Source organism: Diceros bicornis, chromosome 25 (genome assembly GCF_020826845.1).
Source record: "Diceros bicornis minor isolate mBicDic1 chromosome 25, mDicBic1.mat.cur, whole genome shotgun sequence".
NCBI lineage: Eukaryota > Metazoa > Chordata > Mammalia > Perissodactyla > Rhinocerotidae > Diceros > Diceros bicornis.
Genome location: NC_080764.1, coordinates 10,949,584 through 10,971,020, shown reverse-complemented (window position 1 = coordinate 10,971,020; position 21,437 = coordinate 10,949,584). Strand labels below are relative to the sequence as shown.

General features: G+C 58.4%; 1 protein-coding gene across 6 annotated transcripts; it reads right to left on the bottom strand.

Annotated features, from left to right (window-relative positions):
- Positions 1–434: 434 nt before the first annotated feature.
- CBX7 (chromobox 7) lies at positions 435–20,881 on the bottom strand. 6 transcript variants are annotated; one of them, XM_058568339.1, is made up of 6 exons: positions 20,660–20,881; positions 18,426–18,469; positions 11,662–11,727; positions 7,575–7,641; positions 4,312–4,663; positions 436–3,979 (listed from the first exon to the last, which is right to left on the bottom strand). In XM_058568339.1, exons 1-6 carry the CDS (start codon positions 20,726–20,728, stop codon positions 3,825–3,827), a joined length of 753 nt encoding a protein of 250 aa, XP_058424322.1. In that variant the 5' UTR covers positions 20,729–20,881; the 3' UTR covers positions 436–3,824. The 6 variants fall into 6 exon arrangements, with proteins under 6 accessions (XP_058424320.1, XP_058424322.1, XP_058424319.1 ...); XM_058568338.1 differs by having other exon boundaries at positions 437–3,982; positions 20,660–20,879; XM_058568341.1 differs by having other exon boundaries at positions 437–3,982; positions 4,312–4,384; positions 20,660–20,879.
- Positions 20,882–21,437: the final 556 nt, after the last annotated feature.

Genomic DNA, 21,437 nt, shown 5'->3' with positions numbered 1-21,437 from the left:
TGCTCCTCCTCGTGCCTTTTCTTCCTTCCCTGACCCATTCTAATCGTTCATCCCTGCTCCTTGGGTCACTTCCCAAATGAACCCCCTGACTAGAAAACCCTTGTTTTAGGCTCTATTTTTCAGGGTGACCAAGGCACCTCCAATCCTGCTTCTCCTCCTTTAGTCTCCATCCAGATAAAGAACCACCACTACGCAGTTGTCTAAACTGGAAACGCGGGCCTAACTGTGACACCTCCCTCGCCCTCATACCAAATCATGGCGAAAATGTCTTGACAATCCTCCCTCCTAAGTCTACCTCCGGCCCATCCATTCTCCCCTTTCACTGACACGTCCTGGCTGCGGCCTTCACCATCCCCCACCCGGGGGGTGGCAGCAGCCTCTTACCTGTTCTCCCCGCTGCCAGCCCCGCCCGCTCCCAGGCAGACGTGCTTGGAGGACTCTCCCGTCGCTCACTCTTTTCTGCTCTGACCACCACCCTCTGGGTTGGTGGCACAGAATGGTAGATGAGAGTTAGGCCATGACCGTCTCGGGTTCCAGTACCTGCAACTGCAGAGACCTGGGACGCTGACCACCCTACGTTCTAGAACACAAATCTCTTGGCAGGAAGCGGAGATGAGACCAGAAGCTCTGCTCGGCCTCTGACGATACCCTGCGGGGACCCCCACAGTGGGCACCTGTCCGTCTACCCTCCAATTGCCAGTTCCACTCATCACCTGAATCAATCTTCACGGTACGTCTGGAGGGCTCAGAAAACGGAACGACCTGTCCAAGGTCATGGTCAGAGACGGGCAGAGCTCGGCCCTAAATCCCAGCCCGCCACCCGGGGCTGGAGCTCTTTCCCCACACAGCTGTGACACCATCAAAAGGAAGGCTCGAATGCAAGAGGTTTTTTTTAAAATCATTTTTAATGTATTTTTAATAATTTTTTGCCTCATTTACCAGATAAATCATCTAAATAAATAGATGCTATAGTCTCTTACCAATATCAGTACAAAAATAAAACCGTGCTCTGCATCCACTCTAGCTCTCCCCAGCACACACTCACTCAGAAAAGGCATGTGCTTGGAATCGACTCGGCCCCACCTTCCCAAATACATTCATTTCGTCTGAACAAAGCTCGATGCCCATTCTGTGCAAAGGAGGCGTTCCTGTGCTGGGACTCGGAGGCCAGGCTACCACTTACAGAGCAAAAGAGAAACACCTCCCAGCAGCAGAGCGCCCCCCTGGGCAGGAGAGGAGGAGAAAGTTGGCAATGCGATCGCCCATCACCGTCCTAGGAGTGATGCTCATCAGGGCGCCCACGGCTCACGGCACTACAAGTGGCCGTGCCAGGGGAGGAACACCGTCCTCGCCCCAGCCCACAGCCAAAGAAAAGTACCAACTGGTCTCTCTACATTCAAAACAGGTGGGGCTGGGGAAGGAAAGACAGGTGGTCCAACTCTTTCTGAGCACCCCCACCCTCTGGAGTACTGGCCTTCTGGGGTGGCGGTGGGGTGAGGCAGAAGGTCAGTGTCGGCCTTGCCCCCTCTCACTCCTCTGGGACGCTCAGGGCTGGGAGGAGGCCTGCACACCACACCCAACCCCTTAGAGAGGTCTCTAGCCCACAGCCCTGCCCCCGGAAGCCGGCCTGCTGCGGGGTTCAGCCCCCGAGACACAGGTGCCCTGTGGGCCACGAAGGGCTGAGTAAGAGGCAACAAGTGTTCTGAGGCGGCTGACCAACAAACAGCTGCTCATCCCACAAAAGGGCCCCAAACCACAAAGTGCACAAACGGCTCTTCGAAAGTGCCCACGAGGCAGGAAGAGGGCCCACGTTCCCGGGGGATGGGAGGATGACTTCTACTGGGAGCTGCCAGCCACGTCCCAAAGCCACAGCCAACCGCATTCAACTAGAGAAGGCCCCTCTACCCCCCTCCACCCCCCTCACCTCTGCTGGGAAAGCCCCCAACTCCAAGCTGCACTTCGCCCCCCAAGGTCCCACATCTTGGCAGGTAGGATTCCCTGCTGCCCCCCTTTCCCTGACCCACCCCACAGACTCCTCTAGATTCAACTATTCAGGCTGCGGATGTGTCAAGTCACCCCGACGGGACCATCCCCCAGTGGAAGCACTGAATTGACCGTGGACAACAAATGACTAAAGAGGAAGGAGAGAGAGACTCAGGGATTTGGGTATCTTGCCGGCAGTGCACCCCAAACAAAAAGGGGGTGCAGGCTGTCTTTGGTTTGGGAACTTGGGAAGGGGTCTGGGGGAAGAAGAGCCCTATCCTTGCCTCAGCAGGGATTCTGCTGACTTCCTCAGGGAAAGCAGAGAGGGGGAGACAGCTGGGGGATGGGGGGGCGCGGGGTAACAGGAGTGCCCCACCCTGACAATGGGGGGGCAAGGAGCCAGCCTTTTACTGGCTCCCCTGGCGGCCCCCCCCACTCTGGCTTTTTCACCCCACAGGGCTGGGATAGGGGAGAAGTCACTCCTCAATGCCAAGGAAGCTACTAGCCCACGGGGCACACGTGTACAAACTAGAAAGCTTCCTGCCGGCAGACACAACCTGACCCACCGTCCACTGCAGCCCGACCACGGGAAGACACGGCCGAGGCCCGTCCCCACACCGCCCGCGCAGAAGCACAGGTCAGCTCTAGCTGTGGCATTTAGGGTAGATGGCGAGGGGACACAGAAGGGAAGGGGGAAGGGTGTCAGGAGTCGAGGGAGCCCTGAGAAGGTGGTGGGACACTCCCTTCCCCCACCACCCACACCCACGTCTGGGTTGGCTGAGTTGGAAGGGAGGGCAGAAAAAGAGGGGAGTGGGAAGGGCCGAAAAGCCACCTGAGTCAGAGAGGACAAGAGCCCCTCGGGGAGGAAGGACAGGGCCCCCCTGCACGCTGCGGCTGGCCAGGCGAGGCGCCCAAACTGCATCTGCACGCCTGGAGCGTCCACGGCTGGACCCTGCCCTCCGCTGACAGCTGGGAGCAAACTGAGTTGGGACAGAGCTGTCACATGATGTGCCGAGCAAGGTGGTGTGAGTGGAGGGTGCCCGTGGCAAGTTCCTTTGTGCTGTGAATCCCCTCACATTCACCTGGTCAGGGTTTCTAAACAGGAGGTTTGCCAGACCCAGCGCACCCATCTGCAGACACAGACACGCAGTCACAGGGGCGCGAGGGGCAGTGCACGCAGAGCTGTGCGCCTGGGTGTGCACGCAGCCTTTCTCACAGGCCAGGTGGTGGGGGCGGAACTCTCAGCGGAAGGGGCTCCGCTGGCAGCTGGGGAAGCGAGAGGCCTCTCTGAAGGGCACAGACACACTCCAGCAATCTCAAACCCTTCCTCCTGCCCTCCTCTCTGACTTTTGGCCAAAGCCAGCCTCCACATCTCACTGCAAAGCTGGAGCGGAAAGTTAGAAATAAAGACCCCTCCCCCCCAAAAAAGGAAAAGGGAAACCAACCAGAAAGGCTGGGGTGGGCTGCTCATGGGGGAGGTTTGGGGCCCTCCCACCCTCCTTTAGTTCCTAGGACCAGCTGCCATGTCTCTAGAGAAGAATGGTGACGGAAGTGTCCAGGGGAGAGTGGCTCTGTCCCCATCCCGCCCTGGAGATGGCACCCCAACTGACAGAGCAGTGCCAGGCTGCCCTGGCCCCCGAAACAGACCCCGAAGCTTCTCTGTAAACATCACGCGTAGAGAAGGGGGCAGAGGGGTGGGAGGGTGTTGGGTCTCCCCACCATATCTCCTGTTCCATATTTTTTTAAATAAAATAATTACCCCACCCCAACCCCTCCCCATCTCTGGAAGTCCCCACCCCAAGCCCTAAAGAAAACAGTTTAAGAAGAGTAAAAATGGTGACTCAGAACTTCCCGCTGCGGTCTCGGAAGAAGCCCTCAGCTGCCTGGGCCTCGCGGAAGGTGACGGTGATGGAGTTGGCGGTGATATCGGTCACTGTCACTTCACTTGGGGGGAGCGTGGGTGTCCAGGGAGGGGGCCCCTCAGCCAGGTCTGCATCTGCTGCAGCCATGGGAGAAAGACAGACAGACAGACGGGCGACAGTGTTGATGACAAAGGGGGAAGGTGGGAGCAGGTGGCAACATGCAGACCGCCACCACCCTCCAACACCCGATCCTCCTGAGTCTCCAGCCAGGTCAGGGCCCGGCTCGAGGCTGGCCGCTACACCTATCCTCCCTGGCTGGAGGAGAGCTCCTCTGGAGTGGGACTGCAGAGAGGTGCCAGGGTCCCTGCAGGCTGTGTGGCCTTGGGAACACCCCGGGCCCTCTCTGGGCACTGAGGACTCAAGGGACCTTTCCAGTCTCAGGGTCTCTGGGCCTGGGCCGCCTTACCCTCCTCTTCGGGGGGCTGCTCAGCAGGCTCCCACTCGCCGGTCGCCTGCAGGACGTCCGGGGCCGGCGACTCCTGCAGGAAGAGCTCCCGTCGATGGCTGTGGCTCTCCAGGTTGGGCCCGCGGGGCGGGAACTTCTTGCGTGAGAGCCGCAGGTACTTGTGGGCCTTGCGCGGCTTGCGGAGCGGGAAGGGCAGGGTGGGCACCAAGGGGCCCTTGTCCGCCAGCTCAGGCGCCCCCGCCTTGACCACCCCCTCGGGGCTCCCGCTGCCGAGTGGGCGCGCCAGGGAGAAGCAGAGCTTCTCCTTGCCCTTGGCCTTGTGGGAGCTCCGCAGGTCCATGCTGTACAGCCGCTGCGGGGGCAAGCCAGGGCACGGCGGGTCAGCCCCGCCCTCCCACCCACTGCCGCGCCTCTACTCATGCTGTGCCCCCCGCCTGAGCCAGGAGCACCCCAACCCTCCCCCAGCCCCGAGAGCCGCCCCTGACCCGCCCCAGCCCCCCGCCTGGCCCGGCTCAGCCACTCATCTTGGCCCCAGTGCAGCCTCCTCTCCCAGGGGGCTATAAGCGGCTCAGGGATGGGGGCCGTGGCATATTCCTTTGGTGCACAGCAGAGGAGCACACACAAGCAGTACAAATTGAAAACTGACCAATAAAAAACAAATCTGGATTTACGAAGCAGATAAATTAAAGAGTTATTCTTCGTTACGGGAATGGAGTCTTTGCTTACTAAAGGACCCCCAAAGCTGAAACAGCTAGCTGCCAGGGAGATGGTGTGAGACCGAGGGCTAAGTTTCTTAACCGAGTTAACCGAAGGGTACACACAGCACTGGGGTGCACCACGTCACACAGCCACAAGGACAGTGCTCTGCCAGCAGCCTTGAGGCACCCCTCCGCCCCTCCAGGGGCGCTCCTTGGCTCTGAGCTGCAGTGCAGCCCTATGTGGGTCCAGCCCTCTGTTGACGCCCCATCTCACTCTTGTTAAAACAGGGCTGGAGGCCACGCTCTTCCCCTACTCGAGGGCTGGAGTTTTGTAATTTGGGGATTTATCTTATTGACTCTGGAGGAAATTTATACAAATCCAAGAAAGGTTCCTGGTGCTAAGGTGTTACGGGGGCCTGGATCACTCTGGAATAGTACCTTCTACTGCCACCTGTCACCAGAGGCCAAGAGCTCCTAGGAAGAGAGTGAGGCCATCAGATGGAACTTGTAAGTCAAACAGCTCCAAGTGGGGAGCAAAGGTCACACATGCAGGCTCCATTCTCCAGTCCCCCTGCTAATGCCCATCACCAGGCAGGGGGTGCGGGCTGCTACGGGACGGGAGGAGGGCTGAACTGAGAGGGGACTGGGAAAACACAGTCATGCACTGCGTAACGACATTTCAGTCAACGACGGACCGCATATACGACGGTGGCCCCATAGATCAGCACTACAGAGCGTAGGTGTGGAGTGGGCTACACCATCTAGGTCTGTCACCCAGAAATCACCTAAGGGCGCACTTCTCAGAACGTGTCACTGTCATTAAGCAATGCATGACTGTACTGCGATGCCAGGAGGGCTTATTCTACGTGCAGCTCCTTCAGCCTGGCTCATCACAAGCCCAGTAAACTCCCCTACGATTCTGCAAGGCGGATTCATCTTTGTCCTTCCCCATGTCACCATAAGAACACTACAGCTACTAACAGGGATCCAGGAGCACCACGAGTCAGATCTGGGCTCTAATCCAGCTGTGTGGCCCTGGGTAAACTACTGACCTCCCTGAGCCTCCGTTTCTTCATCAGTGAAACGATGAAGAAACTGTAGTAGCCGGCCCTTAAGACAGCCCCGTGATACCTTGCTCCAGGAACTCACACCCTCACGCAGTCCCCTCTGAGTACTGTGGTGCGGGACTTCTGAGACTCGGTTGTTAAAGCCACTGTGCTTCCTCCCTGCTCTCCCTCTGGGACCACCCACTCTGGGGGAAGCTAGTGGCCATACTGTGAGGCCACTCAGCAGACCCATGGAGAGGTCCACATGCTAAGGAACCAGGGCTCCTGGCAACATCAGCACTGACTCGCCGGGCACATGAGCAGCCACCTTGGAAGCAGAGCATCCAGCCACAGTCCAACCTTCAGATGAGTGCAGCCCTGGCTGACATGACTGTAGCCTGAACTAGAATCACTAAAGAACCAGCTAAAGATTCCCAAATTCCTGACCTGCCAAGACTGGCTGATACATTAAGTGTTTATTGCTTTAAGTTGCTTAGTTAGGGGGTAATTTACTACACAGCAACAGATAAGTAATGCCCCTTCCCGCAGGGTTAGAGTGCGGATGAAGTGTGTTTGCCTGTGAGGAGCGTCAGTGTGGAGAAGATGGCCGGCAGATGCTACCTCCCTTCCTGGGACCCAGTTCACACCAAACCCCATGGAAAACGCCCAGTGCATGAAGGGAGGCCCAGCTACCCTGGCAAAAGCCTCGGGTGATCTATAGCCAAGACTGGGCAGGAGGCTGGACATGGCTCACACTGCACGTGGACCAGGAAGCCTTATTTTTGGGCTTCAAATACCTGGCTGGGCCTTATTAAGGGGAACAGCTATTCTTATCATCCTGATTTTACAGATGAGAAAACACAAGCTCAGAGAAGCTAAAAGACTGGCCTCAAATCACATAACCACAGCACCTCAGACTCTACCCGCCTTTCAGCACAAAGCAGTGAAGTCAGCAAAGTGCCCCCAAAACCTGGGTAACTTGGGATGTCGCAGTCCAGACCCCACCTGGGAGGGTTGGAAAAGGAGGGCCCGTAGGTTTCTTCTCACTCAAGAGTGACACATTCCTAGGGCATTCCAAGACTATGGCTCCAGAATTCTAAGAGTGTCCTTTCCTTGGATTCTAAAATTCCAGGCTCCCACGTTTCCTCAAGTCTAATGTTTATGTTTCTAAGGTTCTCAAATACTACAATTTTGTGTTTTAGGGACTTTGAGCATCAAAAAGGCTTAATGACAAGATTCTAAGGTTTCAAACTTCTAGGATCCCATTAGCCATATATCCAGCCTCCCTCCCAAAACAGCACCCCTGCCCCAGCTGTCTTCCTGGGGCGCTAGCCCCACATTCCAACTTTTCCCAACTCCTCCCACTGAAACTCACCCACTAGGTGCCCCACCCCACAGCGCCCTGGGCAGAGCCGAGGAGGTAAGTGGTTCAGCTCAACTAGGCGGTGCAAATGCACGGATGGGGCGGGGGCTGGAGCAAGGGAGACCTGTGGGTGGGCGCCAAGGCTGGTGGAGTTACCTGCAGCAGAAGCCGCTTGGGTTTCGGACCTCTCTTCCTATACCCCGACGCTCGGTCTCTCTCCTCCCTGGGGTGCAAAGCAGATGGCAGAAGAAAAGGAAACACTGGTGACACTCAAGGGAAAGTAAGGCTTCTGCTCCACCCGCCCTCTGCTGTCTATGGGGAGGGCGCACCCCCCACAGGCCACCCCCCAATCCTGGGGTGGGGGCTCCTCCCTGTTACTCTCTTTAGGCCACAACAATGGGGTCACGTGTTCAACTCCCAGGCCTCAGTCTTCCCTCCGACAAAAGGCGAGGGCACAGCCCCGGGTCCCAACTGCTGAGGTGGGACTCAGGTGGCATCTCCAAAACTACGTGGGTCTTGACTGGGCTCCGGGGTCATGCCAGAGCTCTGCTCTACAGGCCACTGGGAACTCCCCAAAGCAATGAGCTCCAGCTTCCACTTGTAGGAGAGTTGTATAGAAACCCGTCAATCAAATTTGCCTTGAATGTCCCGGAGAGCTGATGAGAATGGGAAGGGTCTTTTGTAAGTGAAGCTCTGCCCAGATTTCTCCACATTTGGGATCTGCATGATCATCTGGTCAGGGAAGGGGAGAAAAACTAGCCTGTATTGAGTCTCTAGCAGATGCCATACTCTCTGCTGGGTGCCCTTCCCACACCCCAAACATACAAACACACAGGCACAACCTGAGGATGTGTACAAAGCCACACACAACACACACATCACGACACAGATTCCAACAAAAGTGCCGGAAGTGGTGGAAAAATTCAGTCGTTTCATTCTGCCTGTTTCCACTCCATGCACACTCTCTGTAGCTGCCACTGCAGAGGCCACATGGACGGCAGAAAGAATGTGCAGTCCAGGAGCTCGCCCCTTCCCCTTACTGGTTGTGTGGCCTTAGGCTGGTCTCTCAATCTGAGCTCAGCTAAACCAGCAATCCCGCTCAGCTGTTTTCCCGTCGGCCCTCCCCTAGGCAGTGGCTGCCAGCCCTCACGGACATCCGTCTCAGGGGTGCTAGGGGAAGTGCACCCTGCGGAGGGCGCTCCCCCTCTATGGAGTCACCATGGGGCCCCAGAACCAGCATGTGAGAGAAGCACCCAGGGCGCTTCTCTGCTGCCAGCTCCTGGCAGCTCACCAGGACGGACTCCCCCAGCCCTCCAGGGGAGCATCTTAGCTCAGAACTCGGTGCTGGGTGCCAGGATGCCCATTCCAGGCCCAGCTCCACCCTGACCCGTGGGAGACCTTGGCTGTCACTTCCCCTCTGGGCCTCAGGGCCTCGTCTGGAGTGAGAGGCTCCCTTCTCAGTTGGCCACCGGGGCTCTTGGGAGGAGCACGAGAGATCCCTGCTATGTATCAAAATGGGGGTAAAAAGTCTAAAATAATAAAGTGAGGAGGAAGAGAGAAGGAATAAAAAGAAAAGAAAGGAAGAGGAGGAGGAAGCAGAGACGGGGAAAGAGAAGCGCTTGGGAAAAAAGAAGGATAATAATGTGTCTGTGATATTTCCATAGTGTTGTTTATTACTATTATCATCATGTACTGGACGCTCTGCACAAGGCCCTGCCCTAAACGCTTTAACCCTCACAACTGCCCTACGCTCACTTCACAACTGTGGAAACTGAGGCACAGAGAGGTTAAGTCACTTTCCCAGTGCCAAAATTCTGACAACTTCCGCCACTGGTGAAAACGCTGAGCTCTGGGCTGCGGGCCAGTCAGGGCCAGCAGGGCAGGCCTGGAGCCCGGGCCACATGATCCCGCCTCCAATCCGCAGCAGGGGCTCCTGCCTGCAAACTGAAGGGTGTGGGTGTGTAGGGTTGTGGGGGTTGTGGGTGGTGAGCGGGTGTGGGGAGGTCTATTCTGTCCAGTCCTTACCTTCCTGGGGCCCGGCTTCTGTCAGCTCTGGACCCTTTGCCCATCAGTGTCCAGGGCTGTGGTGTGGAGGCCCCCCTGGTTGTGGTCCCATAAGCCCTCAGTGCCCTCTCAGCCCCTCCGGGCACACAGGGGCTCCCAGTTAGAGGCCCTCTGCCCAACTCCTTCTAAGTCTCTCAAAAACCCTGCGAGGCAGGTGTTAAAATGGGCGTCCGCCCTCCTACCCCTTTCACCCAGACTGAGGGAGAAGAGTAAGCCAAGAGCCACACAGTGGGTCTGCAAAAGTCTCCAAGCTCCAACTTGTTCCTTAACTATTGACTTTCTGACTCATTCAAAATAACATCCACATCCTCTAACAGGACTCACATGGCCCTCCCTGAGCTGGGCCCCACTCCAGCCGCCCTGCTCCTGCCTCATCTCCCACATCTTCCCCAACTCACATCATTCCAGTCAGCCACACTCAGAGCCATGCTCACCTCCACGTTGTTCCTCAAACACAGGCCTCCACCCCAGGGCCTTTGCACTGACTCTTCTCTTTACCCAGATGTTCTTCTCTGAAGTACCCACTGGGCTCACTCCCTCACTTAATTCGGGTCTCTGGTCAAATACCACCACCTAACCAACCCATTGAAACCAGCACCCCCGCCCACCTCATCTTGGCAGCGGATAGCACCATCTGCTCCCGCATCCACTTAGTGGAGTATTTTCTATTGTGTATCTCCCTACTGGAATGTGAGCCCCGGAGGGTGGGCACGTTGGTTGGTTTTGTTCCTTGCTGTGTCCCCAGCACCTGGAACAGGGCCTGGCACATAGTAGGACTTCGATAAAGACTTGTGGAACAAGTGAAAGAATGACCTAGCTGACCCCTGATTACCATCGGGGGATAACTCACGTGTGGGCCACGTGTACTAATTTACAAAGTGTTCTCACTACCTTCACTCCCCCTGAGAGCCCAGGAGGTCAGCACTGTCATCCCCACTTCACAGACAGGGACGCCGAGGCTCAGAGGGGAGAAGGCCGTGCCCGACAACTCGCAGCTGGTGAGTGGCAGAGCCAGGACTCTAACCAGGCCCTTGTCGCCCGCCCAACGCTCTCCTACCACAGTCCAGGACACCCCGCGGGACTCTCCCCGTGTCACAACCCTTTTGGATCAAGGCCCACCAAGCACCGGGTACCAGGAAGAAGCCGTCGGACAGGGATCCCCTGCCTTCTAAAAGAAAGAGCAGTGGCAACTTCTTTGAATCCACAGCAGGAGACCTCCTGGGGGAGGAGCAGGGAGAAGGGGGCGAGGAGGGCAGAGAAGGGAGCCCCGGCTGAGCCCTGGTGGGGCCACTTCCCAGCTGTGAGGCTCCTGGACAAGCCCCTCAGCTCCTCAGAGCCTCAGTTCCCTCATCTGTCAAACAAGATGCTCACCTCCATCTCAGAAGGCTATCAGAAGGGCGACCTTTATCAAACGGGCCCGCACCGTACAGGGTCGGCGGGTCGGGGAGAAGCAGAAGGACCTGGGCTGCCCACCAGCAGCGCAGTCAACAACACTGGGGCTCGCGAAGCAGAGGGCAATGGCTAGATTATGCCCAACAGGCCCCACACCAGGAGAAACACCATTTTTGTCAAAGGCTCTCCCCTTATGGCCCACAGCAGGAGCTGCCACTCACTAACCAAGCTGAGGAATCGTGGCAGAGCACTGGCAGAGCACTCGGCTAGGAGGTGGCCAAGAACCCGGATATCCTGGCTCCAAAGCCACGCTCCATCCCCTGGCCTTTCCAGAGCCCCATCAGATGCCTTCTCTCCGTGGGAGAATCTCTCTCTGCTCTGTCCCCAGGGGCAGGACCGGGCATTACTGGTCTTGCTGCCCCTCACACGCAGGGCATCTCTGTGAAGCACTTTTACATTCTGCACTGCAACTGAGAGCCCCACCTTACGGGGAAATCAGGGTGTGTGTTATTAGGGTGGCCCATCTCACAGCAGAGAGACCAAGGCCGGGGGAGGTAAGGGAAGTGGCCGACATCACCCAGAAACAGGAAAGGGCCCAGGACCCCCGGCTGCCCTGGGACCTGGTGCCCACCACCTTCCCCCAGCTGCAGACTAGACCGGGCTGTCCCTGCAGACCCACCCCGCCAAGCCCAGGACCCTTGTTCAGAGCCAGGCCAGCAGCAGGCTCCCTAGGAACCTCAGAGCCTGCCTTACACCCAGCCCCAATGGCAGGCTGAGCCCCCCTTACTTCTCCTCGTAGGCCATGACCAGGCGGGGGTCCAGGATGTGCTCTTCTGGCTCCCACGTGCTGTACCTGGGGAGAAAAACGAGAGGTCAGAGCCACCCTGCTCCCTGGCATTCACAGAGGCCACAGCTGCTCCACTGGGCCCACTGTCTGCAGGCCCCCGCCACTTCCTGGTCCAGTGTAATTGTCACCTATACCCAGGAACTGTCCCTGGCCACCCACGCTAGGTCAGGGGCCTCCTGGGGACTCCAATGACACCAGAACTCCCCTCAGTCTGAGCACTGATCATAGCACCCTATAAATTGTGTCCAACCCCGGATCAGACCCCATGTTCACCTCAGAAGCACCAGGTGCCTGGAAGAGGGCAAGCCCTGTAAATCCCAGGGTTCCCTCCCTGCGAGGCACAAGAGCATGCAGTAAAGGGCAGGGGCTCTGGAGCAGATTGCCAGGGTTTAAATCCCAGCTCTGCCCTTGCTAGCTGTGTGACCCTGAACAATTTACTTAACGTGTCTGTGCCTCCACTTCCCCATCTGTAAAGGACACGTGCTGACTAAATGTGTTCATGTCTCTAAGTGTTAGAAGAGTGCCTGGTTCACAGGAAGTGCTCTGTGTTTGTTACTGTTGTGTCCCTACCCAGCCTTCAAGCCCCAGCCCAGCAGGCCCTCCTCTGCCCGGGCCCAGCTGTTCCCTCCCTCTTCTGTGCTCCGTGCCCTCACGGCCACGTCTGAAGCTCCCTTGTCTCGGGGCCTGGCACACAGCAGGAATGTGGCAAATGTCTAGTGACTGGACAGGGCAGTGATCCTGTGGCAGGCCACTTGGTATTTCCACAGGGGATCTTCCACCACTCCCAGATCGTACAGCACCCCCTGCTGGGACCAGAGGGCACCACTGCCTGGGCGGTGACAGCTCAGCAGTTCCTGAGCTCAGCCATCCTTGCTCCACCTGCTTGGGGATTTACCTAGTATCTGCCTTTAAAGCAGCTCACTTCCTTTGTTTAAATGATTTTATTTTAAAAGCAAACTTTATATGACTTCCATAAATGGAAAAACCAATATCGCTCACCATAAACAGATACTAGTGCATAAAAAAATTTAAACTTTAAAACATATACATATGTGTATATATATGCATGCACACAAATACACATATACATACAAATACACATATATGTGTGCACGAGTGCGTACAAACAAAAACAAAGCAGTGGACTACGATTTTGGCTGAGGCTGCACCCAGCTCTGCTGGATCAGAAGGGAGGTGAGCAGGTATTGGGGCGGGCAGAGCCCCTGCCCTGCTGTCTCCTCACTAGCCTAGCTAACACCTTCATCTTAAACCACCATGGAACATGGTGCTACCTAACAGTAGTCCAATCTAGATTCCAACAACACGCTCCCCCAGGACAGAATCCTTTCCTCCTTTCTCCCTGACACTTCTGCACACCTACTTCGTGCCTGGCCCCGTGTCGGGCTCGGTGGACTCAGCAATGAAGGCCCATGCCATGAGGACCTTAGAGCCGCGACCCAAGTGCCACACGTTCACATGTCCAGCCTGAGCAGGCAGGGTCCCACCTCCCTTCCTTTGCAAGCGCTGTGTCTCCTCTTGGAGCGCCATCCCTCCAGCGAACTCCTACTCATCCTTTAAGAGCCAGGTCCCTTGTCCCTGATCCTCTGCAAGCTGCCCCACTGGCAGCAGGACAAACCCTCCCCTCTGCTCTCCCCCCCCTTACTGCTGTCCTTTGCACCTGCCACAATTATTGATGAATCCAGCTGGCCTCCCGGGGCAGATGGTAACCCCTCCCCAGAGCGCCCAGCCCGGGCCCCGCCCCCAGGTGCTCTGGAAATAGCTGTAGAAGCCCCTGCAGTTCCGCTCACCCTGAAGAAATGCTGAAAGTGAAACTGGGGTGTTTTACAGTTTGGGTAGAGCCCAAACGATAAGCGACCAGAGGCTGGCAAAGACTCCAAACCTTCCTCCCCCAAACAAAGGGTGAATTTCCTCAACTGTAACTAGCAACAAGAACGCGGAATTCTGTGCTCCTCCTGCGTGTGTGGTCGGCCTCGCCCTCTCTCTCTAGCTGCTGAAATGTCTCTACAGCGCTCCAGTCCTCTCCGCCCTGCCCACTTCCCCACTGCCCTGCCCATTTTCTGCTGATGTAGCTGCTGTGTGGTTCCTGGCAAGTCTCGAACCTTCTCTGGACTTCAATTTCCTCTTCTTCAGAATAACGGCCACCACCACAGTAACAAGAGGTCCGAGAGCAGGGCCACTGCCAGGGAGTCATCCTGTCCTCATAACACCCTGATGAGGTAGGTTACCCCCATTTTACAGATGAAGAAACTGAGGCACAGAAGGTTAGCATCTTGCCAAGGTCACTGAGCCAGTAAATGGCCAGTCTGTAGCTGGAACTCAGTTGAATCTCAGCCACCCTCTCTCTACCTTCGGGTCCCTCACATGTCACGGTATCTGGCTCCCCCAGGCTGTGACGCCCTTGGAAAGGGGGCACGGTCTGATTGACCACGTCCTCAGTGTCTGACCCCGGGCCTGGCACACAGCGGATTCACGGGGGACTGTCCCTGGCCTGGGGCAGCTAGGGGTCTGAGGCAACCTTACAGTATTAGACTTGGCAGTGGGAGGCTTGGCCCTGCTCCGTGCTAGGGGCGGGGAGGAGAGGGGGACTGCACAAGTGTCTCTCCGACACCCCGGGGCCCCCTAAAATGGAGGCCACTAGCGCCGCCCCGCAGAGTGGGGAGCCAGAGGCCACAGCAAGGGCGAACCCGCTTTGGGAACAGTCGGGCGCAGACAGGACAAGAGCGCGCGGCCGGCGGGGGTCCCAGCCTGCGAGCTGACGGGGGCTGGGTCTCCGGGCGGGCGAGGTGCTCAGAGGAACGGGGCGCCCGCTGGGCGGGGACCCAGCGCTCCGTGTTGGGGCGGAGGGCCCCACTTCGCCCCGCCCCCGCGCAGCCGGGCAGCCGCGCGCGCGCACGCACGCACGGAGGCGCGCGCCGGGTTACCGTGCCAACCAATGGGGGGCGGGGGCGGGGGCGGAGCCCGCCGGCTCGGAGGTAAACACGGCCACGTGACCGCCGCCCCTCCCCCGAGCCCGGGTAAACAAGCCGGCGGCCGCCCCGCCCGCGGCCCGCTGCGCAGGCTCCCGCCGTGCGGGGGGCGGGGACCGAGAGCCAGGCCCGCCTCAGCCCCCCACTCCAATGCACAGCCGCCCCAAAGGAGCAGCTGCGCGGGGTACTCAGGTGGACACTGCCGGGCACGGCCGTGCGCCAGGGACTCCGCCTCTGGGGCCTCCTCCTCCCCATCCGTGAAGTGGGCAACCAACAGTCCCTGTCAGGATTGATGTAACGATTAGATGTGTTAAGCCACGGAAAGCACTTACATGTGGTACATAATAAAAGCAAATAAGCGTTAATTAAATACATTTCAAGAGCCTAGAGAGCGCGGAAACCTGCCAGGGCCCGAACCCCAGACTCCGCTGCCGCTGCCCAACCAGTCTTGGAGGAGGAGGAAGCGCCTCCTCTGCCTCTGGCTGTTATGAACCTCTTCTGGTCTCAGGCAGCCTTCAGCAGGAGGCTAGGCCCTCATCTTACAGGTGGGGAAATGGAGGCACAGACAGGATGAGGGCTTTGCCCTGGGTCACACAGCCGGTAAACCTACAGAACCTGGGTCACACAGCGGTAAATCACCAGCCTGGCCTGGCTTGGAAGCCTGAGCACTTCCTACTGAACTGGCCAAAAGGCCACCACACAAGGGATCCTTGGTCACCTTTGGTAGAGCTGGCTGTATATCACCAGGGCTAGGCCCCCAAGCTCTGGGGTCAGGCAGCCCATCCCAGGGGTATGGCCCCAGAGCAAGGACTCCTCTGGTGAGGGTTTTTCTCTCCATCTGTAAAATGGGTTGCAGTGAGGCAATTAAATGGGCCAAGGCTGACCATAATAGGGGCTGACTGATTTGGCAGCCTGGTTATGACCTTACCCACTGACAGTATCATTACTAAAGCTCCACAGAGGCAGTCCTCCCTAAACGGTGGGGCAGCATTCACAAGTGGGAAAGGAAGGAAGGATGGAACGCATTCCCAAAGGGGGAACAGCAGTCCTGGGCAGGCTGCAAGGAGAGTGGGATAGCTGAGGGTGTCTGCAGGCCAAGAGCACCTGTAGCTGATGATGTAACATCCTCGGCTCGGTGCCCCCAGCCCCTGCCTGTGCCATTTGCTGTACCTTCCAGAACAACCAAGACAGCTCCTCTGCCCCATCTGCTGGGGAGGAAGGGCAGCCATTTGTCTGCTGTTGGGGAGAGAAAACAGACAAAGCGTGTAAAGTCTTAAGAGGGGTCTGGCACAGAGAGCGTCGTGGAAAGCACGGTTCCTGTTACTGTTTCTGTTATGACTCTAGGCCTCCCTGCCCAGGGTGAGGAGGGGGCTGCAGAGCAGGAGACTGCCTCCTCTCCCCACTGAGGCTGGCACTGCCCTAGCCAACGCCCCCAGGCCTGCAGGGAGCAGCCTGCCCACCTCCCCACCTCTTTCTCAGCCTCTGCTCCAAGCAAGGCCTCCTGAGTAGGGGAGAGTGAGGACAAAGTGGGTTACAAAGGAGCCCTGGCTCTCCTGCTTCTCCCCTGACTGCACCTCTGTTTTCCCCCAAGAGAAGTGGGATGGCACAGTGGATGCAGGATGTGGGGACCACACTGCACCAGGTTGGCAGTTACATTCTTGTAATGACCTCCTCTCTCTGGGCCTCAGTTTCCCCATCTGAAAAATGAGAGGACTGATCTAAATGATTTCTAAGGCTACTTTGAGCTCCTGAGAGGAGTGGAATCCCCCAGATCCTCTCCTGGCCAGGGGTGACCCTGGAGCCCAGCTCTCTAACTTCCTATTAACAGCAAACATTTACTAAGTGCTCCATCTGGGCTGAGTGGGCACCAGGTACTTTATATCTATCATCTAATCCTCACAACAGTGCTGCCACAGAGGCTTTATTCTTCCAGCTTGGAGACCAGGAAGCAGAGGCCTCGCCGTGTTGGGGACCTGCACAAGGACTCACAACTGTCCAGCAGGCAGCCAGGCCAGGAGCCCAGGACCAAAGTGTGGGGGAGCCAGAGGTGCCCCAGGTCATCTGGTCAAACAGGGCTCCCAGAACCCCCTTGGGAGGGTCACAAAAGGCAGTCATGAGGGCCCATCTGGTGGTCTCAGCATGTTAAGAAACAAGTGGGCCAGGGGCTCAGGCCAGCAGAATGGAGGGGCTGCTCTTGGAGCACTAGGTCCTTCCCTCCTGATGGAAGCTCTGATGGGCAGACATTCATTTGGGATTAATAAAAGTGGGAGAAGGAACTTTTAACGGTAAGTACCTCTGTTTAGAGAAGGAAATCTTCCACAAGATGGAGTCTGCAGGGGATGGAAAATAGCCAGCAGTGCCTTGAAGGCGAACAGGCTGGTGACCTCACTCCGACACAAAGCCTTCTGGTGCAGAAGCTACGGGAGCAGCCAGGACGCCGGGAGTCAGTGCTCGGCTGCCCACCCTGGGCATCTTCCTTTTCTAGCTCTCCTGCTCCTCTTACCGCCCCTTCACCCAGGCCGGAAGTCCAGCTCTCATCTGCCCAGTGGAGGAAGGGATCCTCCTTCAGTCCCGGGCTGTTTGGGAAGGGGCCGCAGGGGTGGACGAGCGCATTATCTGGTTGGCCAGCCACCAACCCCTGAACACATGCCCACAAGGTGAAGGAGCCTGTGAGAGGAGAGTGGGGCCTGGACTATGAACCCATTTTGCAGAGAGGGAAGCTGAGGTGGCAGGGGCTGTCTTCCCCTCTGCTGTCGCTCCCCACCACGCTCCCAAGATGCTCCCAGGACCAGCACCAGCACAGCAGAAAGCCGCTGGCACAGACAGCAGAAGCTCTGGGCAGAGGGGGTTTCCAAGAGTCTCTGGGAGGCAGGGCAGGGAGGTGGGGCACCCACAGACCAATGGGGAGGCCCCACGACCTGCTCATTCCCTCCCCCACAACTCCCTACTGGGAGGTGATTGGTTGGTGGGAAGGTTCCTGATTGGGCCTCAGCAGGAGAGGTGGGGCGACTGGGAGAGATCCTGGACCCAGTTCCCTGCCCCCCAACTCGGAGGTGGAGGAGGCACAGAGGAGATACCTGAAAATGCAGAGGCCCAGTTCAAGTCCCACCTCTGCCTCCACTTCCTGTGTGACCTAAGGCAAGCTGCTCACCTTCTCTGAGCCTGTCTCCTCACCTTTAGAGATCACCACCACCCCTCCCTCCCAAGGCTGCCTGGGAAGCTGCTCTGTAGCCTGGAGAGTGCTGTGCAAAGGCAAGGTGGGCTCAAGCTCTGTCCCTGGCTATGGCTCTGAGGACCCGTACCCCACTGGCTCGACTTGTCTTACCCAGCCCCACAAACCCCCACCCTGTGCTGTACTTGCTGCAGCTTGGGGGCCCCTCCACGTGGCGAGCAGTCGTCTCTGAAGCCAAGATGCTGGGCCTTCATCTCCCAGGTGCCGGGAAAAGCCAGAAGGAGGGGAGGAGGGGTTCCAACGAGAAGATGGAGCTCAACCCGGAGGGGAGCGGGAGAGAAGAGAAGCTGGGGCCCACCTTGACCCTCATGTGCTCCAAGCCCCTCAGCTGGCAGAGGGGAAACTGAGCCCCAGAGAAGAGGATGATTTAATCAAGGTCCGCTGGCCAGTTACTAGAGCAGCTGGAGCTAAAAGCGAGGCAGGAGAGAGGGCAAAGGTGGCTGGGAGGATGTACAGGCAGGCAGACACACACACGGGAGCCTTACTTTGGGGGCCATCCTTTCCACTTCACCAGATATTCGACTTTACCCTGGAAGAGAGAGAGAACAGACACAGTGAGATACACGGCCGCCCTGACAACCACCTTCAGGACAGTAGGGCCCAACCCCTCTGCAGACAAATGTCCCCCAACACACACACAGTCCAAAGACCCCCACCAGATCCCCACCAGCTCAGAGACCCCTACACTTTGGCTGCTGCATGACCACCCCAGACCACCCTCCCTACTAGAGCACAGGAGTGCATCTGGCCCCAAACACCTCTGGGGCTCCTGTGGCAGGAGCTGGGAGCACATATCGCACGTGGGGAAACTGAGACCACACAGGGGCGAGATCACCAAGGATCTGGTGTCTAGAGTCCCCACGCTAAGACCATAACTCTCTTTCCTTTTTAGATCAGAAGACTCTCCATATCCCAGAAAATTCTTTGATGGGGGTTCCCTGTGGCTTTAAGCCCCACTAGCCCCCTCCCTGGGAGAGGCTGCCTCTGGCCCAGAGGCGACAGACCAGTGACTTTAGGACTCTCAACTCAAAAGACCCTGGCAGGAACCCAGAGAAGGCTGACAAAGTCTCCACCTTCAGAAATGGTGGTCACCCCTCCAGTAGTTAGAAAATTGAGCCAGACCCCTCCCTTCCTCACAGCTGACAGGGCCATTTAAAAGTTTCCTGTCCAACCCCATCCAACAAGTGAAACCCCTCCACATGGGAACTTTAAGACCAACATATGTCATCTCCTCAAAGAGGCCTGCCCTGGCCACCCTATCTAATGCCAACCTCCCACCTCATGGTTCCCTTTCCATTAGCACACAGCCTATCCGAGGCATCGGTATTTATTTCCTCTTTCATTGTGTGTCTCCTCTGCCAGAACATCAGCTCCATGAGGGAAGGGATGTACCCCTCCCTGGGCTTAGAATGGTGCCTGGTCCATACACATCCTCAATAAATGTATTTCAAATGACTGGCTGAAGGAATGATGCTCCTCACTCCAGCACTACTGCTCGGGCCCCCTGGAGAAGGGGGGTCATCACTGTACCTGCTTAAGCCACACTGCTCGGAAAGCACTGGGCCTTGTGGAATAAATTAAAATCGAGGAAATCCTGGGGGAAGGGAGGAGGAGGAGGGGGGTAGCCCCAACCTGAAGACAGAGCCCCACCCCTCAGAGCTGGGGGGAGAAAAGAAGCTCATGGCCCACCCTGACCTTCACTCTTGGCCCAAGATGCCAGGACTGTTTTCTCTCCCGAAGAAGATGCGCTGGCAGTCAGTCAGCAGGAGCTCCTGCTCTACCTCCATCTCTAACTTGGCGGGCGACCTTGACCAGGTCACTTCCCCTGCCCGGGCCTCAGTTTCTGCCTCTGCCAAATGGGAGGAGGTGACCTCTAAGACCTCTCCCAGCCCTGCCGCTGAGCCTCCCAAAGGGCTGCAGAGAGGAGATAAGGGAAAAGGACGGTGGTGAAGGCCTGAGAGGAACTTTCCCCCAGGACTTCCACCCCCAACCTCCACTCTGAGCCGAGCCCACTCTGCAAACACGCCCACAGGAAGTGTGGACCGCCAAAACCCAGCCCCGCGGCGCCGGACCCGAACCCAGCAGGACAGACGCCTCATTAAATTGCAGGGTGTCTGTTTTGGAAGCGAAGGGGGAGGAGCTTTAAGGATGCCCCAGTGCCGTAGGCGGCTTCGCTGAGCCGGCCGGGCGGGGCTGAGAGCCGGGGTGGGGACGACAGAGGGGTGTGCACTGGAAAAGGGGGAGAAGACGGAGGTGAGGGTGTAGAAGGGATCGGCAAATGTCGAAGTCCAGCAATTAGACTTCAGAGGCAGGAGCTTGTTCCAAAGCTCCGCCTCCATCTTCAAAGCTCTTGGTACCAAGAGTCCAAGTCCTGAGTTCGAGACCCAGTTCCGATGCTAACACACTAGGCAAGCCATTTCCTGAACTTGGGCCTCTGTCTCCCCATATGAGGAAGCCAGGCATTCGGGATCCCTACAGTCCGATCCGAATCTCCAGCTCTGGCGGGCTCAGATGCCCCCAGCATCCGGGGGCGACAACTTTTATCCTACAAGGTGGCGGGGGAAACTGAGGCACGGACTGGGGAGACGAGCCCAGCAGCGCGGGGCTGCCTGGGGCCTGTCGCCCCACTCTCCCCCCTGCCCCCAGCATGGAGGGGACGGTGCTGGGAACAGGAGGGGACCCCACAGGGGTCCTGGGAGCCGCCCCTGGGCAGCCTCACCTTCCGCACGCGCTTCTTCCGGATGCTCTCCACGGCGAACACCTGCTCGCCGATGGCTGACAGCTCCATGCGGGGCGGCGGGCGAGCGGGCCCGGGGCCAGGCCGGGCCGAGCCGGGGGCGGAGCTGCGGGGCCGCGGCTGCGGCGCGCGATGCTCGGGCCGGCGGGGTCCCCGTCACCCTCGCCCGGGCGCGCACGCGCACGCGCACGCGCGCACACCCCCTCGCGCTCCCTCACGCCGCCGACGTTCCATTTTTGAACCTGCGCAACGTTTTCCTCGGCGCGAGCGAGCGAGCGAGCGCGCGGGGAGGGGGCGGGGCGGGGGCTCGGCTAGCGCCCGGCAGGTCACGCCCCTCCTTCCTGGCCTCCCTCTCCCGGGCCCCGCCCCTGCCTGAGCCCCGCCCCCATCGTGGCCCCGCCCCCGCCGGAGCCCCGCCCCGCGCCGCCGGGTGCCGGGAGCCGCGCGCCGCTCCACGAGCGGTGGGCGCGCGAGACTTATTTGGCGCGGGCGCTGCTGGGCGCCGGGGCGAGACCGGATCTTAACACCTAGGCGCGTTTCCTAAAAGCCCCCGGTGACTGCAGGGCGGAAACGGCGTGGCCCGGGTTGGGCAGATAAGGAAACAGGCAGAGCGGGAGGCCGCTCGCCCCTCCTCCCACAGAGGAGCGGCCGGGGCCGGGGCGCGGGCCTTCCAGCTGCCCGAGGGCGGGGACGGCCGGGTTTCCCGCCCCGTCGGGGGTCCCGGGACCGAGATCTCTCTAGATCCGGCTCCGGAGCGGCG